Raw genomic sequence first — 20,674 nt, 5'->3', positions numbered from 1 at the left:
ACTTTGGAGCTCCACCTCTCAGTCACTGTCCAATGATTTCACTGGGATTTGTTGGCAGGCTTTCCTGTCAACCAATGATCATCTCAGCTGAAGAGTATTTAAAACGCCTTTTTTTTTGCAGTCTTTGCAGCTTGGTCCTTGGATCTCAAACTGGCTGCTGCTTATAAGGCTCCATCCTTATGATAAACCCTTTACTAAGTAAAGCTTCTGCACTTTATCATGTTGTCGTCTTTCCTCAATGAAACTAAACAACATCGAATGCACTAATAAACTCTCGCACACGGTGTTAGCACAATGAGTTCATGTGCAAAGGCAGATGAATGCCAGGCTTTACATGAATGAGCCGACTCCAGTTTGACTGACGTTCCTTTGAGCGCACAATGAAAAAAACATGTTATATGAAAAGCAGGAAAAATAATTGAGATATCTTACTGAAACAACCCAACACCAGTTTGATTGTTATTCACTGGAGATCACCATTAAAACACATCCCTTCAATTCACAGCAGCGTTTCAGCCACGGCCTCGTTGAGAAGTTGTAAAATGAAACATGAGCGCGCTCGCGAGTGAATTACCTCAGGATAACAGAGCTGTTTTCTCAAGATAACAAGTTAATTATCCAATTAGCACAAGAAAAGAAAGCGGTTTGGTTGAGAGCTCAGTTATCAGTAGGAAACAACCGTGTTAGCCTGAGATAACTCGACATAGTTCATCTCAGATCCTTCAAAACACACAACAACAATCCTCCTCTGCTTCTGTACTTCTGTGGTTTTGGGCCTCAAATAAGTGGAGAAAGGCATTTTAAAACCATTGAGACAAACACACTCACAAGCTTTATAACAGTATCTGCTGAATGCTGAATCAATCTTCTTCTCATGCAGTAAAGCCAGTAAACTGTCCTCCCTCCGCCTCTTCCTCCTCGCTCAGTGTAATCTCTCCTAATTTCTCAAGTTGAGCAGATGCAGGTCTAACGGCTCTAAACCGGGGAGCCTCGCGCCCGGCAGATAAACTCCACGCTGACGGGGACTTTTGGCCGAGCGCTGAGGCACATCAAAGCATCTGATGCAATGATGGACTAAGTGAGGAAACTGGGTGCTTACTGTCGTCAGGAGAGGTTGCACTCGCATGTGTGCATGTGGACGCGGCCACAGCTCACGTTAAGCGTGTTGTGTGATTCAGGCGACGCATTCTCTCTGCTGGGGGTGAAGACTGAAAGTATGTGCTGTCCTGATTCAATAGGAAATTACTGGGACAGAGAGCGAAATGACAACATGCTTCAAAAGCCGGTCGCTTCTCTCTTTCTTTGCCTTCTCACTTTCATCCGCTTTTTAGTGTGCAAATGGAAAAATGGACGTCAATATGCTCACAGATCAATACATGCACTTACCAGCTAACTGTCGTCAAAAACAACATTGATACTAATGGACCACTCTGGCTTGACAGATTCACACACACACACACACACACACACACACACACACATCATGTCTATTCATGGATGGAAACTATACCCTTCACTCCGGACCAACTGAATTATTGAGCAGCGGTAAACAGGAAGAGAAGATCCCACTGGGAAGTCCATGTGTGCGTGTGTGTGTGTGTGTGTGTGTGTGTGTGTGTGTGTGTGTGCAAATGGTTGGGTGGGGGTTGCCCCACATTCGGTGCTTTTTCATCGCTACATGTCTCGTGACATGTGTTTACACACACGCCAATGTTTGCACATCTGTACGTTGCAGGGACCCACACTGAGCTAAACCTAAATCTCAGTCTAAAAGCTGCACAAAGTACAAAAAGCATCATAAAATAAAATGTGTGGCTGTACCATTTTTTAAAAGAGGTGCTAACTGAAATAAACATCCTTAAGAAAGGAACACATTGAGCTAATCCACATATTTAGCATATTAGCATTAACAAGGTATGACTCTAATTTAATCCTAAACTTATAAGCATCTATTCTTTGACCTATTTAAAAAGTACAACACTCCTCAGTAACCTTTGGTTTATTGATTTGCATTTTCTGATTACTTTCCTTATAAGCTACCAGATTCTTTGCTTGATTCACTCTCTGACAAAGACAAATCTAGGATTACCACGTCTGTCTATATACTGTAACAGAGAGCTACTGAACTCAACATTTGCCAGGAGGATGATTTAGACCTTGAAAATCTGTGTGTGGGGAGGAAGGTGCTGCAAATAATCCATCCATCATCTATATGAGCCATGTGATAAAATTCAACACAGTGCATCATGTCCGCTGGACCACGCCTCCACTGTCACACTGACAAATCTGAATTAAGCTCTAGTGGCTTGTTTCCAGAGGAAATCTGCTCAGGTTGGACACAGACCTCGCCTGGGTCCAGACCTTTGATTCCGCCCACTGCACCGAGTCGACAGAAAGGCCCAACATCATTGCATGAAACGGTGGTTCTCGCCTCCATCCAGTGAGCACCGCGGGGGGACTAATGATTAGCCAGTCATCGCCATGGGACTAACCCGTCAAGCATTGCTTTGTTAAGCTATGCACCGGAATCAAGGAGGAGTGAAAACAAATGGTGACCGCTCGAGACGGGATAGACGCTGCTTTTGAGGCCGTCCTAAATCGATTAAAAGTGTCAATTACTCTGAAATCCAGGCAGCTCTCGGCTTTATTGCCTGATATCAGACAGAAATGTCAAATCGGTGGAGATACAAAGGTCTGGACCCAGGCAGCGCAGATGTGTTGGTCTTGGATAGGGAAAATCGAATCCCCCTCCTCTTTGGACAGTGATTAGGGTGAAGGCAATGTCATGACAGCTCAGTCTGATATCAGAGACCTGACCCTCACAAAGCCTCTGGGAGCCTGGGAACATTTACATGGAGAAATAAACCAATCCATCCATTTTCTGCCGCTTGTTTGGGTCATGGCTGCACAGTAGCAGTGGAGCAAAATAGCCGAGGTGCCCTTCTCCCCGGGTTCCTCCTCCTGCTCCTCCTCTCCTGGGGGATCCTGAGGCGATTCCAGGCCAGATGGGAGACATGATCCCTCAGTGTGTTGTGGGTCTGCCCCGAGGAAATCCCTCCAGTGGGGTGTGCCCGAAACACCTTCACAAGGCCTCCAGGGGGCATCCTCATCAGACGTCCATCTTCGACTGGTTCCCTTCTGGGCGAAGCAGCACCACCTTCGTGGAGGATTAGACACCTTGCAAAAAAAACTTTTGGGTTCTACCTAAAATCTAAAGAGTAGTTCAGGAGGAGGCTGCGTAGGTGGAGGGAGTTTGTATGTCAGAATGGGGAACGATTCAGCAAAAAGAGGTGGCTAACATGAGTTTTGGATGGTTTTATCTTCCACTTCTCTTTTACACCATATTAAAACATTTTTGTGGCCAGTTTATCACATTTAAAGCTGCAGATTTACATCTACAGAGAGTGTTAGGAATGATTCCTGATATCAAGTTTGTCGAAGGGACAGTTCACTAGATGACGCTCAGCTGGTGTAGCTCAAAGCACCCGAAAAATACATTTGAACTCAACAGCAACATCTCTTTCCAGAAAAAATAACCAGCTTACACAAGGTAATCCACAGACCATGTTGTGAGCTGATTCATGTCGGAACTACTTTCTTTCTACCGAACTACACCTGCCAACCGTATTGCTGCAAAGAAGGAAGCACGCATCTCCTCATGGACGAGAGGCTTGAGCTCGTGACAGATGTAAACATCACTGGCGTCCTCCTCGGCTGAGCTCTAATGTTAGCTTGCAAGCTATAAACTAATCCACGCATGCTAGCAATGTCATGGGGAAGCACACTTCTTTCTACGCAGTTGGTGGATGTAGTTCAGTAGAAAGACTAGTTCCTACATGAAACTGCTGGACTATCTTGAGTAACCAGGTCCTGATTTCTGGAAAGAGGTTTTGCTGTTGAGTTTTTCAAATTTTCCAGCTCAACATCTCTACAGCTGATATCTCCAGAACTGGCAGCTCACGCCACTCGGTGGATGAACAGAACTACAGGTACGAGCACTCCCTCATGGCGCAGCCCGTGTCTTTGTTAATCGACTAATTAGAGCTCCCCACGATGCCTCACAGCTTACAAAAACTGAGATCAAAAAGAGAAATAATGGAGATGCCACAGACGCATCTGCGTGAGTGTCACTGGGGCAGCCTGCTGAATGCACACAGCCATCACAGACTGACAGTATCGTATGAATGGCCTTAAAAAGCACGGAGGGACAGCTCACATCTGGAATGACAGCAGACAAAAAAAAAAAAAGCTGTGGCTCTGAAGAACAAAGCACCTCGACATTCTCCATCTCCCTCCTTCAGTGCTTGATAAGAGCTAAGAGCCGCACAGACACATGAAGGCGTCGTGTGGGCTGCCGGAGAGTGTGGGATGAAAGCATCGAGGGTCCACACACGACACCAGAGGAAGGGACGGCCACATGCTTCGGGCGAACAGAGATGTGTCACACGGCAGCAGAGACGACACGGAGATGCAGCCATGTTGGAGTAAAAGCCGACAGCCTGTAGAGTTTGTCGCCTGACTTCTGAATTGCTGTGTACACTGCACATCTAAATGATCCTGATGGCATCTTGACGGCTGTTCGTTCTCTCTGTGAGCTGCTTTCAGATCATCTCAGTGCTTCTGGGTCAGATCCGCTGTTGATACTACCGCCGATCGAGGAACAGAAGTCAGACATTTTCTAACCCTACATAGTGGCTTTAAATCTGATAAGCGAGAATAGAAAAGTTCTTTTTCCCAAAATGCTTGTATTTGATTGTAGTGTTTTATAAGGCTGGCTACTGCTTGGTTGCTCCTTCTAAGCTGTTTTTTTGAAACCTTTATATCCCTGAATCACAGAGATACTGAATGGCGGTCTCGTTTTCAAACCCCCTGTAACCCGTGTTACATGTTTAGCTCTTTGCAGATGAACTCTTACGAGCACAAAAACACAGCAGGCTCCAGCTCTCCCTGATCAGACTTCAATTTAGGTGTTGTACACTTCTCTCTGAAGCAAATCCTTGAAAGGAACCCCAGGTGACTCAGCCCCCACATTTTCCACCTGTACCAAAGATGACTAATCCGGCCTCCTCCGCACTACACCTCCCCTCCTCTGTACTGACACTGCAGTCGCTGCTGCGCTGGCCTCACACGGCCCCGAACATCGCCGCAGGTGGACGGATTGAAACAAGCTCAGGTCAGTCCACCAACAAGTCTCAGCATGGTTCTCTCAGCTGCACTACTTAGTACACAAATTAATCAGATGTTTACTCTTGTGAGCACTTGGACACCAGAACAGCCTCTTTGTATCTGGGCGGTGAAAGCATTTAGTCCAGGGGAATCTGTGCAGGGAGTTAATGATTCTTCACAGAGGTAGAGCAGACTTTCTCTATAAAGCTGAGAATCCCTGCGTGGGTTGGTGATGAAAAAGCCTTCGGACAAGACTACACTGTCAATGTGATGACTTTAACTACGGCAGCTTCAAACAGAGGCGACCTTGACTCTGTTTCTTTCTGTCATGGCTTTAAATTCCCCGTTAATATGTCAATATGGGAGGATGCAAGCTGCGCATACATGTCTCAAACCTCATTAAGTCCTCTATTGTTCACCTGTCTGCAGATAACAGAGGTGCAAAAAGATAAAAGGCTGCAAAGGGGTAGTTCACGGAAGGCTTGAAAAAAACGAAGTTTTTACAACAGCTACTAGTAGTTAAAGTGTGACGGATGAAATCGTAACAGCTACTGAGCTTACAGCCAACAAACGCCATCTACTGATCGAGACCTGTCACAAGGATGAAGGCTCAAGCATCGAGCTGGGGTTGCTCTGTTAGCCAAGCACCTTCATCTTAAAGGTGTCCAGTCTTTACTGTTTTTAGGGTCAGAGACACAGAAATCAGGTCATGTGGCAGATTTCTTTTTTTAAATCTCCACCTGGCATCCTGAAGGGGACCATGTGTCTGGTCATGAGTGCCTTCCTAGTTAATACTTTACTAACGCTTCTATGTATTTTATGGCACCAAAACAAAACAAATGCATATACAGAACAGATTAAAAGAGCCTTATTTCTATCAGATTAAAGCTGCTGAAGTCATAACCTGGAAATGTTCCGTACAGCAGTGGTGCAGTAATTTAGACACGTCGCTCCAGTATAATGCAGCTGTTCTTTATCTTCTACAGAGTTTCTGGGGAGAAAGATCTATATTTTGTGTTATCTAGAGAAAGAGGCTGAATTACGTTGCTATCATTTCCAATCATCTCCTCCAGCAGTGGTGACCAGCTGCTGCGTAATGAGTGCAGAAGAAAACAGAGGCGAGGGGCTTTCTGGCTCTGGCTGTGAGAGCAGTTAAAGTGCAATCAGGTGAATCAGTGCGATAGGGGAACAATCAGAGCCTGAGGCAGACTCAGTCCAAATCCCAGACCTGGACCCTCGGCTCACCCTCCATACTCACTGTTAGATACAATCAGAGAGAAGATCTGCAGCACAGGGAAAATCCACTTTGGCTCTGAGTGACGGAGAGGAAAACACCGTGATGAATTATGTTGGCGAGGCCTCAAACGTGAAATAATTCTCTGAAAATGGTCAATTTCTAATTAGGTGTTCAATGAACCTCATGACTGAATTTTTAAATACGTATTTAAAAATGAATTTAGATTATTATACACAGTAATACAAACATGTATTACCATAAATATTCATTGATTGTATTTTTATTTCATTTTTCTTCTTTACTATACAAAAGTTTGGATTTCTACTTTTCTCTTTTCACCTTTAACCACTGTCTGACTTCTGGAGATATCCTGCTTTCTTACAATTCTAACAGTTGTGTAGAAATACCCATATTTCCACTTTAATGTCCTCTAAGAATACGATTTTCATCTTAAATTGGTTTAATTAAATAATCAAGAGTGTATGACATTCAAACATTTCAAAACTGTTATGATAATCCAGTAAATTTTCACCTTAATAATAAACAAAACACATAATAACATTTTAATCTTGCTGTAGCTTTAGTAGTAAACTGAGCAGCTTGGTAAGTCCTGTGAGCTGAACAAGGAGGCAGCCATCTTGACTTTGGTAACAGGAGATCTTCACTTCCTGCACTGTGCTGATGATCAGCTAGAGGGCAGTTAACATGTTGCTGATGTTGCAGAAATCTCAGAAACTATCAAATCAAATACGATAAAGCACGAGATCAACAGAACTAAAAGGCGAAAGCAGTGCGGGAACAAACAACAGCACCACGAATGGATACGGCATTTATTTATTTCAGAAACTTTAATACTGTGATCACTGCAAATGTCTTTTTCATACCTTTACATGTTACAAAGACAATGGATCCGGTGTGGAAAACAGTATATTCTGTAAAACGTATGGTCCTCTTGAAACCGTGTGCTTCACCTCACTTGACCGGTTAGGTTTGTTCTTCCGACACAGCTGCGAGCGACTCTGAGCTCTGTGAAACCTTCCTCCCCTGCTGCAATCACTAACCTCGCAAGCTGTTTGAAAACCAGCATCCCTGCAGTACAAACAACATCCAGCCTGCTCCCTGGCTCATCGGCGACGCTCCCGGGAAGGAAGGGTTCGAGTGTTTGTCAGGAACCGCGCTGGCGGGAAAAACTACGGAGCAACATCTAGACAAGATCGCACAGGGATGGACCTGTTCACCCTTCTTATCCAAAACCTGTAATCCTTTTTTAGAAAACATTGTGCAAAGGTTCTTAAAAATAAAAGAGATTACAAAATGGAACATCTGAGCATTCACATTTCCCACATCCTTCTGAAAAGCACCACAAACAAAGCGGAGGAAAGGAGGAAAGTATGTGCAGGGCGAGGAACTCAACATCCACACGGGAGCGACGGGGGACTGCTGTGTGTTTACGCCTGTCGGAGGCTGAAAACTGTATCTAACATCCAACTGGACGCACACTTTTAAAGATGCGAGCAAAACATCTGCACTGCACAGTTTGTCATTTGGCCATACTTCATTTGAAATACAAAAAACTAGAGCACTTTCCATGTACAGTAAAACATCACCTCTTAGTCATCGTTTACGCCTCAGCATACAAGTTACAGTCCAAACTTCCTGGATCGGGAGCATTTCTGCCTACATGACTCAGATTTTTATCTATTTTTTTTTAAGATTTCACATTGCTGGATGACTAGACTGCTTTTCACAGCTGGCTAACTTCTTTAAGTGTTAAAATAACCAAATTGTGACAGTTCACGCTGAGTGACAAAGAGATTCTTATAACAGAACCGAGACCTGCACGTGGTTTTGTTCAGAGTCCACTCATCTCAACGCAAAAGTGCAGAGCTGAATGTCAGTTATCGTAAACATCACATTTATTTAGGCTTGTTTATATTCTCTTTACATTCAGACCAGGTGGCTTTTTGTGCTATATCCTGCAGGGTTTTAATTGCACCATTTTAAAATGCAAATTTACTTTAGTGATTGAAAAACTGGGAGCGTTTTTTCATCAGAGGGGCTTTGATAGCAAAATGGAGAGAATTAAGGCTTACACCACGTCGGTCTGTGGGTTTCAATGTGCACGCTCACGTTAGCCACCTGAAATAACCTCTACGCTCTTGTTGTCGTGTCAGACACGCGGCTCAGGAAGCAGCTCAGTGGCTCCTGCTTGCGTCGTAATTAGCTTTGTGATTTGGGCAAATACTCCTTCTTATTACAGGGGCCAGCTGCTCTGAAAGATATACTGCATGTAACTGAATGCAAAAGGCACACACACACCGACACATTTCCATACACAATCCTGTGTTCCCGTGTGTGGAGGCTGGCCAGCCCGATTGTGTTCAGTAAAAATATTGGTAAGGAGAAAGGTGGAGGCCTCGCAGCAGATTCCCTGTACAGACATTTATGAGGCAGACTCCACACCTGTGAGCGTGAAGCTGGGTAAAACTCATAAGCATGTAAGGTGAGAGTGTGTGCGTTCGTTACCAGGTGTTTTATTTTTCAGGATGAAGAAGAAGAGCCTTTCCCTTTCATCTGCTCCCCAGGTGCTGTTTCAAAGGCACGTCCCTGCTCTGTCTGGGAGTAAATGACCAAAATAAGTGACTGTAGGCACGGCTGGATAGACTGATGTACATTCACACAATGACAACACACACTGCCACTGGTACAGAAGGTACTGTGGCTCCCTCCTATCCTGTTCATTTAACCACACGAGAATTTTTTTGTTGAATTGCTGTCTCAAAAGATCCTCTCAACAAATACTGAACCTGAGGAAAACTATAGGTGTTCAAATTTAACACACACACACACCCACACACATACGAGTACACCGAAGGTCTGCTCCCTTTGTCGAAAACAACCTTTGATTGTCTCTCAGAGCTGGCTTCTGATTTTCCTTCCTGTCCTGTGTTTGTGTGGCCTCCCGCTCGATGTCTGACTGATTGCTGAAGAGGCGTCGGAAAAATACTGAGTGACTGGCAGCACATTTAATAATCATGACATTTCCACTGGTCATCACTAGAGGGCACTGTAAGCAACACGACAGCAGGCTTGGGCACCACAAAATACAACATAATACAGAATAAAAAGCATATAGTCAGGCTTTAGCCAGAATTAAGAAAGAAAGCCATTTAAATAATATAGCTAGTGACCTTTTCTTGAGGAACTAAACACTGATGTCAGTTGTACTTTACGAATAGAACAACTTATTTATTGGAATTATAATACAAGGAAATAAATTAACCTGGGGAGAAAAAAAAAAAAACTTTACTTTTCCCTCCCAAAAATGTCTCTTTTATTATCAGCTGGCTCTCTGTATTCCAGACAGTGGGATGGTGAGTGGAGTCCTCTCGTCCCTGTTTCCCAAAGCACGGTGTTCACGGCTTTAATGGAAGCGGATGGAGGCTCTTGTGCAGCAGAGACTGATGTCTTCTCAGTGAAACCTCTAAAACAACTTTGTCCCGCATCGAACATCTTCCCAGAGCTAAAACTCTCCCTTCTTGAGAGAGACAGGAGTCCTGACTTCTTCCTATTGCTTTTAAGACACATACAATTGGGGTGGACCAAAGCACTCTGGATATCAGTCATGTTTTATGGCACCACTTGCCGATGGCTTATAAATATACTCCTCCATCAGGTGTTGCTTTGTGCTGTAGAGACGGACAGGATGCTGTAATCCATAGTTGAGTGACACGGAGGAGAAGAGAAAAATTACACTGTACAAATCCAGCTTTCCTTCCCGTTCAGAGGCAGACTGACCTGCTTCCACGTCGGTGGCTCGTTCGTCGGTGGCCAGAAGCTCTGAGGAGAGGAAACACTCTCCGTCTACATGTGAAGGACATGAAAACCCTGTCCTGTGTCCGGTGGTGTCTTCAGATTGGTTCTGTGTTTGTGGGCTGGCAGATGTGTTTGTGTACCCGTCTGACTTTACGTGGCATTTCAGAGACTCCTTCCATTAAGTCACACAGACTGTCTGCTACCCTCTGCTGTGGCGGCGTTTGATTTGGCACAAAAGACCCGAGTCACCTTTCGGAGAAGCTGAGCAACATTTGAAAAGGAAAAAAAAAAAAAAAAAAAAGGGAACTGAAAAAAGGAAGAAAAAGGAAACATAAAAGGTCTGATATCTACTGGAGGTCGCGTCTAAAAAGAGAAACACGTCCACTGAGAAAGCACGGCAGGGGGCTGATTCTTTACGTTCGCATCAGGAGGAGGCAAAACTGGTTTCTTCAGAATGAGGAGGGAGGAAAAGAGCTTCCTCTTGGCAATTTTGTGAAAAAGATTTTGGCACAGCAAGATGAGAGAAAGATCAATTCGGCAACGCTCTCACGGTCCCATTGGAGAGTAGAGGTGCGTCCTTCAGAATGTGATAAACAACATCTCGAGTCTCATCCTGAGAGGCTGATCGGGGGGGTCTGTGGAGACTGATCGACAATATTACCCGCTGATGTTTGACGCCGGTGGAAGATGGTTGGAGGGTTCGGCGTCGGGCTAACCGAGTCCAACTTGTCTTGTGCGCAAATTTCTCGTCAGTGTCGCTCCCTGCCTCTGCCTCTCCGTCCGGACTGTGTGTGCTGATGTGTGCATTTGTGTGCGTGCGTGTGCGAGTTAAAAGGTGCAGGTGGGTGTCAGTTCATGTCGATGGTGTTGAAGACCCACTCTGTGAACTTCTTGAGCTTGGCGGCGGAGGTCTGGGACTCCTCCTGCAGCCTCTGGTTGTCCTCCCAGAGCCTCTTGATCTGAGTCTGAAGTCTCACCTTCTCTTCGCGCTCCTGTGAGGAGCAAAATGAATAAATTAAATGAGTTGTTTAGCAGTTAACTTTGGGGAATATCGGATGGAGTGAGTGTCTCGTAAGTACAATGTAGATAAGGCACAAAATCCCTAAAGATAAACAAACTCTCTGTATAAATATAATCAACTCTCTGTCGGCTTGGTGTTTACATAAACATCTCAGGCCCGCAGACAGTGAGTCACAACTCGACAGAGCTGAAGGGCATTGTGGGTAGATTTTAGCAGTTGACATTTTGAATCCGCCAAAAGCACTAGCTGGGTGCACAAACATAAATATCTGGCCAGTTAAAGAAAACACCGAGACTGTGGAGAGTTTGGCTTTGTGCTGTCAATCAGCTGCGACTGGCTCCAGGGTGGTTGAAGGAGGTGAGAGTGAAGTTTTCCTGGATTCAAACTGATCTACGGCTCCTTTAAAAATAAGAAATGCAGACGGCCTAACAGTGTTTCACAGAACTTACTGAGAACCGTGTAAAGAAATAAATAAGGGCCGCATTGCAGACATTTCGTGGGTGAAAACGCTTCGCTGTTAAAAGGTCAGACTCGTTAACAGGTAGGCCACGAGGTCTGCAAACCAGCAGCTCCAAATGACTAAAACCTTTCAGAAGGAACAGAAGGCTGCAGCACCAGAGGACCTTTAAGCTTCTTGATCTGTCGGCTGATAACGAGGTGGCGGACTTTCTGCACACGATCACCAAGACTAGATGAATTAAAATGTTCCCTGATGATGATTGTATGAGTAGAATTTGGTGTAAATTGGGATCCGTGCATCTGGATCGACAGTAGAGGCTGGAGCTGGCGGTACCAACTGAACATCAGCAGTGAGCTAAACGCTGTTTCTGACCTTCCTCACAGCCAGTCATTTGTCCTTCAAAAGCATATGAATATCAGGGAGGCTTTTAGGAGGAGGCGAACATGATATTTGGAGCATAAATCTGCAAGAATTGTTTGACCCTGGAGAGTTAGCTTGGATCAAGACACATGCATCTAAAGCAAGAACTGAAAGTTGTTTTTGAGTCTGAGAACGCAGCAGAAAGAACTGACCCGTAGACTGGAAAGGAGTGTGTGAGTGCATGTATGAGTCCGATGATTCTAATAAAAAAACGTAAAGGTGACGCGAAGTAAAAATAACAGTTTGAGTGACTGCAGTGAAACCTGAGTCAGCAGTTAACAGCAATGAGCAGCAGAGCAGAGCCAGAACAACAGTGACGGCACTCGACTGCTGACTGTGACTTTTCCATTTAAGACAAAATATTTATTTTCACCCGCTCCCTGTTCCACTGTATGCAAATTAACCAAAGCCGTTCATTTTTCATCCCTGCTGGCAAGAGAAGCCAGAGAGTTATCTCTTAGCACAACAGAGAGCATGTAAACCAAAAATCTCTGCATGCAAACATGCATACAGTCCACATGCTGCGTGTATGTACATCAACATATGTCTGTGCTTTCTCTCCCACCTTCTTCAGGTCCTCCTGGAGCATCTTCACCATGGCCTCCAGCTTGGTCACCTTCCTCTCCAGCCCTATGTGACCCTCACTGTGTACAAGACAGATACACACAGCATTAATAGATGTTAACACACTCAGGGACAGAGTGAATAACTCTATTCAATTATGTCAATCTTGACCTCGGAGGTCTCTGCTGAACCAAGAGAGAACACTGCTCTCTCCACCTGCACATAGATTCTACATTCATTCACTACTCCTGTATATTAGTTTCGGTTCATCTTGAGCATATCACAGTCACATCCCTTCTGTAGCACCCCACTCATTTACTGCTCATCCTGTATGTTGTGTACATACTGCTAACATTTATCCATCTATGAATCTCTACACGTTTTCTGGTATCAGTTTGCAGTGCGAGTGGTATTGACCAATCACGTTTAAGCAGGCTTGGGTTGTCTGGACTGTACTTATATAGTGCTTTTCTAGTCTGGCAACCACTCAAAGCACATTTACAGCACAAGTCTGCATTCACCCTTTCACACACACATTCATACTACTGCTAGGCCAGCGGCTCATTATAAGCTTTCAACCATTCACACAAACTCACATGCCAGTGGCACAGCACTGGGGGCAATTTAGGGTTCGTTATCTTGCCCAAGGATACTTTGACATGTAGACTGCCGAGGCCAGGGATCGAACCACCGACCGCTGGGTGACTGCTCTATGTCCTGAGCCACAGCCACCACAATGTTAGCCCCCATCTTTACCTGTGTGCAGGTCAACAGTCCATCTCCAAAGTAAAAGAAGGAAACCCTTGGCTGAAATGTCAGAACCCGTCGACTACCATCCCATGAAAGTAGACTTTTTAATCAGCTTTTTTAGTTCATATGCAGATCGAGTCTAGAGATTAGCTGAAATGACAGAATCGTTACACAGCGAAAAACTCATTGAATGAACTGTCTTTTTTAGCAGTAGTTAACTATGAGTAGCTTTACAGATGAGGTAGTGAACTTTTATTTTCCTTCACAGATTAAAGCAAGTCTCACTTGTACTCTGTGTCTAGTTTGGTTGCCAAATAAACAAGCTGCAGTCCTGAGGCCACTTGTGTTTCCTGCGTATTTCTTGTGCATGAGCTATCCCTGTAATCACATTTCCCTCCAGGTATTAACAGGGTATGGTATGAGTGGAAGCGAATCGAACGTAGAAAGACACTGCTCAGTGTGTTTGAGTGCCGTGTTACCTCGATGAGGGCCGTGACAGCGGCGCGGGCTGCAGCTCGATGTGGGGCTGCTGGGGACTGGAGGCACCGCTGCTTCTGTGGTTTGAATCTCCAAACACATAACTTCTCTGGACTGGAGGGAGAGAGAAATGAGCAAAGCTGCAGTCAAAGTTACACAAAAGGTTTCACAACACTGACAGTTTCTTCACCGTTATTTCAGGGTCATAACATTCAGAATTTCTTCAAGTCAGGTGCATCTTTTAGTGAAGATAAAAAACACTTAGTAATACCGTAGTGTGTGTTTCTTTCAGTCTCAAAGGTGTTGGCCACGTCCACCAGGTGTGTCCACTCAAGGGGGCTGTCCCTGTCTGAAGACGGGAGGGGCATCAGCTCCTGAGGGAGGGGTCCACGGTGACGCTCCACCAAATCCACCAATGACGTGTCAGATGCCGACAGGTCACCTGTAAACAGAAATGAATTTATGGGAAGAAGTGACTGTTAAATTAACTGTTTCGTTGACCATCGTGCATTTTCAATCAAAAGGGGGCAGCAGACACACATCTGGAATTTGAGCCAAATCCGATGTGTCTCATACCTTTAGGTTACCACCAGAAACAGCCCACATGACTTAGTATCGATGTTTAAACCTCTTTGTGCTGCACTGATTTCACTCCGTGGATAAAACACCACAGGACATGAGGAACAAAAGCAGCTAAAAATGTGAATGATGTCCTGTGGTTAAAAATACATCAATAGGCCAGATACCTGCACCCCTCCTCCTCCTTCTTACCATGCAGTTTGACTCCCAGCTTATAGGAGGGCCGTCGCAGGGGAACACCACGAGTAGTGGGTGAGCGTGGGAGGGTGGAGCAGCTGAAGAGAACATCAGCGCCGAGTGCCGGATCCGCCACTGTGTCGCTCAGGGAGGGAAGGCGCTGGCCACGATATATGCTCTCATCTGACAGGGTGCGATGGAGGGAGCGACGGTGGCTGGGAGGCTGGCCTGGAGGCGATTTCTGGCCCTGCTGCACAGGAGTTATGGGTGGAAGTGATGAGGAAATATTACTAAAACACAGGATCTGAACCCATGCGTTATGCACATCCATGCTTCTGGGTGTGGAGAAATCTCCAATTTCCATCTACATCAGCTTTAAACTGCTATCAGTATTTATCACCAGTTAGCAGACTTTGAAACGTGTTGCTGCATCAAACTCAGAATAAGCAGATATTTACAAAGATCAATGAAGCTGATGAGGTAAAACATTAAATATATTGTCTTTGTGCTGTTTATGCCATAAAGGATTAGCAAATGATTACATTCAGCCTTATTCACGTTTTACGCAGCGTCCCAACATTTTTGGAATCGTGGGTGTAACAGTTTGTGTCTGTACCAAGAGTGGCAAACGCGTACCTTTTCCTTATGTCTGCGTGGTGCTGGAGGGCTGTCTGGAACACTGTGTCTCTTCACATCTTCCTCCATAGTAGATTTGGCGTGAGGCTGGGGCGAGTGCATGTCCCGAAGAGAGGGCCTGGCTGCTGGGGTCGGAACAACCTCCACTCCACCCTCTCCTGGAGACTTCCTAAAAACACACAGAGACACAGATTAAGCAACCACAATCATGAGATAAATAAATAAACCATAAAGGTCATTCAGCTTCAACAGCAGAGCTTTCCATTGGTGAACTGCATTAAGTTACTGCATCACTATTAAGCCATTAGTGTAATATCCTCTTCAGCCACAAGGGGGTAATCAAGTAGTGTGCATACTATTACTACAAAAAGAGATTAATAGGAAAGTGCAGAGGGTGGACAAGTAATGGGATGAAATGCAGTCTTAAACAGCAGCTCCACAACAAATGCAGCCATTGTGAAGCTCGTAATGTTCTACACAGGGATGCATCCTGATAACACAATAAACTGGGTCTAAAAAGCTCCATCAACACATCTGACAGTCTCCACATGAAGGCAACAATACAAGCTTTACAAAAGGTAGCACTCATTTAGTGCTTCTGTGATTGTGAATAAACTGCATTATATTGTCCCAGTGTCCATTTGTCCACTCCCTGCAGGAGCTGGCGGATTTACAGAAGGAGGACTCAAACCCAGTATGTCCCCAGCTCAGTTGTTCCAAACTGTCTAAAATAAAGCAGTGATAAAAGACTAGATATTCATTGAGAATTACAATTTAAGACCACTTTTACTGTTTCCAAATTTCGTTTTTTGGCTCCATCCTTACTTGCGTGTGTCTCCGAAGTCGACAGAATTGATGGTGGACCCGGGCTTCCTCCAGCCAATCAAGTACTTGGACTGAGCTCCCTGGCGGGGGTAGAAGCTCTTGGGCCCCGGAGACGCCGAGGACTGTGAGGAAGGGGACGTGGCTGAAGAGGAGGACTCCTCTCTTGGGGAGCTGTGGCCTGAGTGCCTGGCACTGATGGAGGGAGGAGAAGGAGAGGGGTCATGTATCCTGACAATGCATCACAAATAACAAATCTTAGACACTGATGTAACATAAATACAAGTTGCATCAGAACCCTGGATTTGAAAACTATTTTAAGGCAATGACAGGATGTTTTATGGATTACCTGGATTTCTATAATCTTAAATTAAGAAACCAATTTTGGTACTGGGTCAAGCATAAATAAATAATCAATAGTGTAACATTCTTATCATCAAGGAGGGTTCCAGGGCAGGACATACATTATTGAGTTATAGATGGAAAATTTTAATCACAGCATCACCTGCGGTCAAGCCAACCTTGGTAAACTCATCTCAGAGCCCCCTCTTATTTCCCCTACGTCACAATGCAGCTGAAATGTTGGACAGATGATACCCAGGTCATGAACTGTAACTCTATCTGAATGGGTGAATTAAGACTCGCTCAAACAGGAAGTGCGAGACACTGGGAGTTCTCTCAGCTCCAGACACCAGTTCGGCTGTGAAAAGTTGGACACGTGTTCTACATTTCCTGAGGCCTAATGTGGAAAGATAAGAGGGAGTTAAATTTACTCCCGCGCTCGGTTTCCTGGAAAGACTTATTGAGAGGGAGGTGGTCTGGTGTGTGTTCTTCTTGGGCGAAGAAATATCGGCTTGAGTAATGAGAAGTGGAAACACGCTGCACAGGTCAGGCAAATACTGCGATGATGCATCACAAAGTCGAAAAGGTCAAATTTGACATTAAAACTGAAATTAGGGCCTCACCCACCATCATTCTGTGCTGATGGAAGTGCTGTATCACCCTGTTTGCAACTGGTTTCCAGTGTTTTTCAGGATATTTTAGGGTCTATGCTATTGGCTGTGTGGGTGTGACTGATAGTAAACTACTTGGCCTTTCTAGGTGACAGAATAGTAAGTGATTGTGTTTGCCATCTGCTTCAGACCTGGAGTGTGATCCACCGTCACTCAGACTGTAGGTGCTGCTGTCTCTAACAAGGAGATGAGTAGGCGGGGTCCGGCCAGTCCCCTCCAGACTCCTTTCTGCTGGAGGGCCCGGGGACTCGGCGGCAGCAGGCGACCTCTCCAGCATCCTGCGGCCTCCCTCGGTGGGGCTGTGCCATGGAGACACTGACCGCTCCCTGCTCTCTCTGCCTCCACTGGGAGCCAGCAGGGAGGTGGCGCTGCCATGATGAGAGTGGGGGTGGTTGTGGTGAGGGGCTCCATAAGAGCTGGTGTCGATGCCACTGTCGGCCGACGCCCCCTGGAGGTAGCCTCCTCCTCCCAGGCCGTTGGGCTCGGTGTCGCCCTGGTCACCACTGGAGCCTCCACCCGCTCCCATTTCGTACCATTTGTCGCTGTCGCTGTGACCCCCGCTGGACGCTGTGCTGGATAAAGTGTTACTGCTGGAGTGCCCAGAGTAAGGCCCGTCCGACTGCCAGAACAAACAGGAAGTTGAAGAGCAAGAGGAAATGACAGATGAGTGAGGTTTCCATGTTAGTAAAACACCAGTTTTTAAGCAAATGATGTGTCATTTGGAGACCAGCATATCATTAAAATGACTTCAAACATCAGATGACAGTATTATTAACCATTCTAACAGAATGAATTTTAAACCATGTGCTATCGAGGGTTCAGAATCCTTAATAAAAAACAAACATGTCATCTGTGCACAACAGTTCAGAAGAAGAGGGGCTTCAGAGCATTTAAACTGTACACAGTTCTGATGGTGTAAGAGTAAAACCGGTGTAGAGTCTGACCTGGCTGCCCTTCTTCGGGGAGAGGTGGATGACCTGCTCCTGCCTCTGGATGCGGGGAGCTCCAGAGTAGCCTTGACCAGACTTGGAGACTGGGGCATCTGCAAGAAACAGACCAATAAACACAGCCGGTGTTGGTATCAAACGCACACACGGACCCCGCGGTACAGACAATTGACTTGCTGATGATCCAACAGAGCAGTTGTTCTCCTCTCTCCTCACTTATGTGCATTTTGCTACTACAGCACTCATGCTTCCAGGAGGCCCATAACACTTACATTGTTTTCAATTTGCCTCTGCCGCATCCATGAATGCAAACGCAGATTCACTTGTCATCAAAAGCAGCACACATCAAACAGGAATTTGTCCCCAGACAGTCCCTGCTGGCCTTGTTTGTTCAGGGCAAGCTGTGCCACGTGAGGGAATGTGAGTATGTGTCCTGAAGCAAAACTCGGGGTATAAATGGGACTGTTGTGTAATTGTCTAGATGTTATGCAACAAGACATACAGAGTAGGCAGTTAATGACCACAGCACCATGAGAGGGAGAGCTAAGGGAGGTATCATAACATCTGCTGGGGTGAATCTAGTAATGCAGTGAACTCCTCCATATCTCACTTGGAATATTCATTACTCTGCATAGTTTTCTCTGCTTTGCAGCCCATAGGGGTCTCTGCACTAATTAGAGATGGTTGCATGTGCATGCCTGCTTGTTCGAGTGCCTGTGCATATATAAGCAGCACATGTGCCTTCATGTTTGCGCGTGTGATATATTGCTTTGTTACAGATGTGACTGGTCAACCAGATGTCTTGGTTGCCAACAGCACGATATCCCAGCAGCTTGGGATAATGTTCCTTTAGGCTTTGTTGAGCTAAAAAACACTGTTAAGGTAGTTAAAGGTCACTGTGCATTGGAAGGAAAGTCATTATAAATAGCAATTTTCTGCATCTGACCACCCAATGCATGAATTACTCATAAAGCCACCACAAGATATCAAAAGAAAATGAACTGCAGTGATTACTCAAATGAAAAACCCTACACAGGCTACATTAAGGGCTAAGGTAAGGTCCCGCTTGTGTGTGACTGGGACTGAGAGACGAAAAGAGCAAAAGTGAGTATCCTGCCCTCTGAATGACTCGTGTTATTTCTGGACAGAGCATGGCCACATCATCATTGCAGAAGACGAACGGGTCAAGGGGGTAGAAATGGGAGGAAGAGGAAAGGACAGAATCCTAAACCACAGACACAGCAAAGTAGCCTGCGAAGGGCTGGACACTTGGCTTACACAGACCCAGCTGGCCCAGCCTGCATTGTTCCACCCTGACCAATAAAGACATAAGTGCTATAAACAACCACAAAATGAGAGACTAGGGCCTTTCTCTGTGATTGTGGCATTCGGGAACAGGTTGAGGACACGGCCGAAAGTAGGCTGGTCAAGAATCAAGCAAAGCAACATCCTGCTGGGAGTCAGAGCAGCGGTAGAGGAGCATGTAGTCTTTGTGGCTTTCAGAGGCCAAGCTGGTAAACAAGAGGAAAACTCCCAAAAAACAGTGCATGGGAGAATACTCGTAATTAAATGAAAGCCAATGTAGGCGAGATTAAAAAGATGAATGAGAGGCAAACATGAGCGGCCGTGGAGAATGAGGAACTGACTGCAGGGAGGGAGGGAAGGAAAGGCTCACAAAGAGAAGCTTGGCCAACTGTGTTGACAGGAAAGACAGGAATTTCTTCCCTTTCTCTTTCTCCTTTATTAAACCTTACAGAAAAGAGTGAAAAGCGGCTGAGAAAGAGCCATGTAATTTAACTGAGATGACTGATCTCACTTCGACCACTCGACAGATATCTCTTTCCTTTTTCTGTTTGTCTCATTATCGTGCCACCTTTTTTTGTCTGTTTGCAGAGACATTAGGACATTCTCTGTGGAGGCAATATCATTCACAGCACTGCAGAAGAGGTGGAGGAAGAAGAGGAGGAGGGGAAGGAGAAGGGGGTGAAAAAGCAGGGGAGAGAAGTGCTGTTTAGAGGCAGCGCGGATGCTGTCAAAGTTGGTATCTCAGCTCTGGAAGGAGCAGCTCCAAAAAACTGTCACGAGCAGATGAGGACACACACACACACACACACACACACGCACACGCACACGCACACGCACACACACACACACACACACACACACACACACACTCATCTGGATCCCTGTCATTTCAAAGGATTTACTGGAGCAATGTGGATAAATATGGATGAATTATTTCCTGGGCTGTCCCTCCCACTCAGGCTATTCAAGAGTCAAATGCTTTCACATTCCTCCCATATGAGCACACATAAAAAACACATTTACATTGATAAAAACATCAGAATCTCCTCTGACTGTTACGCAACTGCACATTGCTCTCCAGCTAAATTTACTGAATTGACTCCATTACTTCTCCACGAGATATATTCACCTGCGGATCCTCTTTCTGCTCCTCCCCCTTCCTCCATTCTCGACCAATTGGGAGTGGACTTTCCACTTGACCCGCCCTCTCCAACCACCTCTCGTCGCTCCGCAGACATCGGAGAGTGGCGGTTGCCCACAAACCTGGTGAATGAGCAGACGGGC

The 20,674-nt window shown here is 45.5% G+C and overlaps 1 protein-coding gene across 3 annotated transcripts in view; it reads right to left on the bottom strand.

Annotated features, from left to right (window-relative positions):
• Positions 1-7,223: 7,223 nt before the first annotated feature.
• sipa1l1 (signal-induced proliferation-associated 1 like 1) overlaps positions 7,224-20,674 on the bottom strand; it is a 75,018-nt gene continuing 61,567 nt past the window's right edge. For all 3 annotated transcript variants that reach the window (XM_076755759.1, XM_076755760.1, XM_076755761.1), the window contains 10 exons: positions 20,520-20,653; positions 18,083-18,180; positions 17,270-17,757; positions 16,129-16,320; positions 15,304-15,472; positions 14,683-14,917; positions 14,183-14,353; positions 13,914-14,025; positions 12,686-12,764; positions 7,224-11,211 (listed from right to left, as the gene is read on the bottom strand). In XM_076755759.1, the coding sequence (XP_076611874.1) occupies positions 11,068-11,211; positions 12,686-12,764; positions 13,914-14,025; positions 14,183-14,353; positions 14,683-14,917; positions 15,304-15,472; positions 16,129-16,320; positions 17,270-17,757; positions 18,083-18,180; positions 20,520-20,653 (1,822 nt within the window). In that variant the 3' untranslated portion in view covers positions 7,224-11,067. The remainder of the gene's footprint in view (positions 11,212-12,685; positions 12,765-13,913; positions 14,026-14,182; positions 14,354-14,682; positions 14,918-15,303; positions 15,473-16,128; positions 16,321-17,269; positions 17,758-18,082; positions 18,181-20,519; positions 20,654-20,674) is intronic.

Source organism: Chaetodon auriga, chromosome 18 (genome assembly GCF_051107435.1).
Source record: "Chaetodon auriga isolate fChaAug3 chromosome 18, fChaAug3.hap1, whole genome shotgun sequence".
Taxonomy (NCBI): Eukaryota; Metazoa; Chordata; class Actinopteri; order Chaetodontiformes; family Chaetodontidae; genus Chaetodon; species Chaetodon auriga.
Note: the sequence above shows the minus strand (reverse complement) of the source record. Positions and strands in the feature narration are given on the sequence as shown.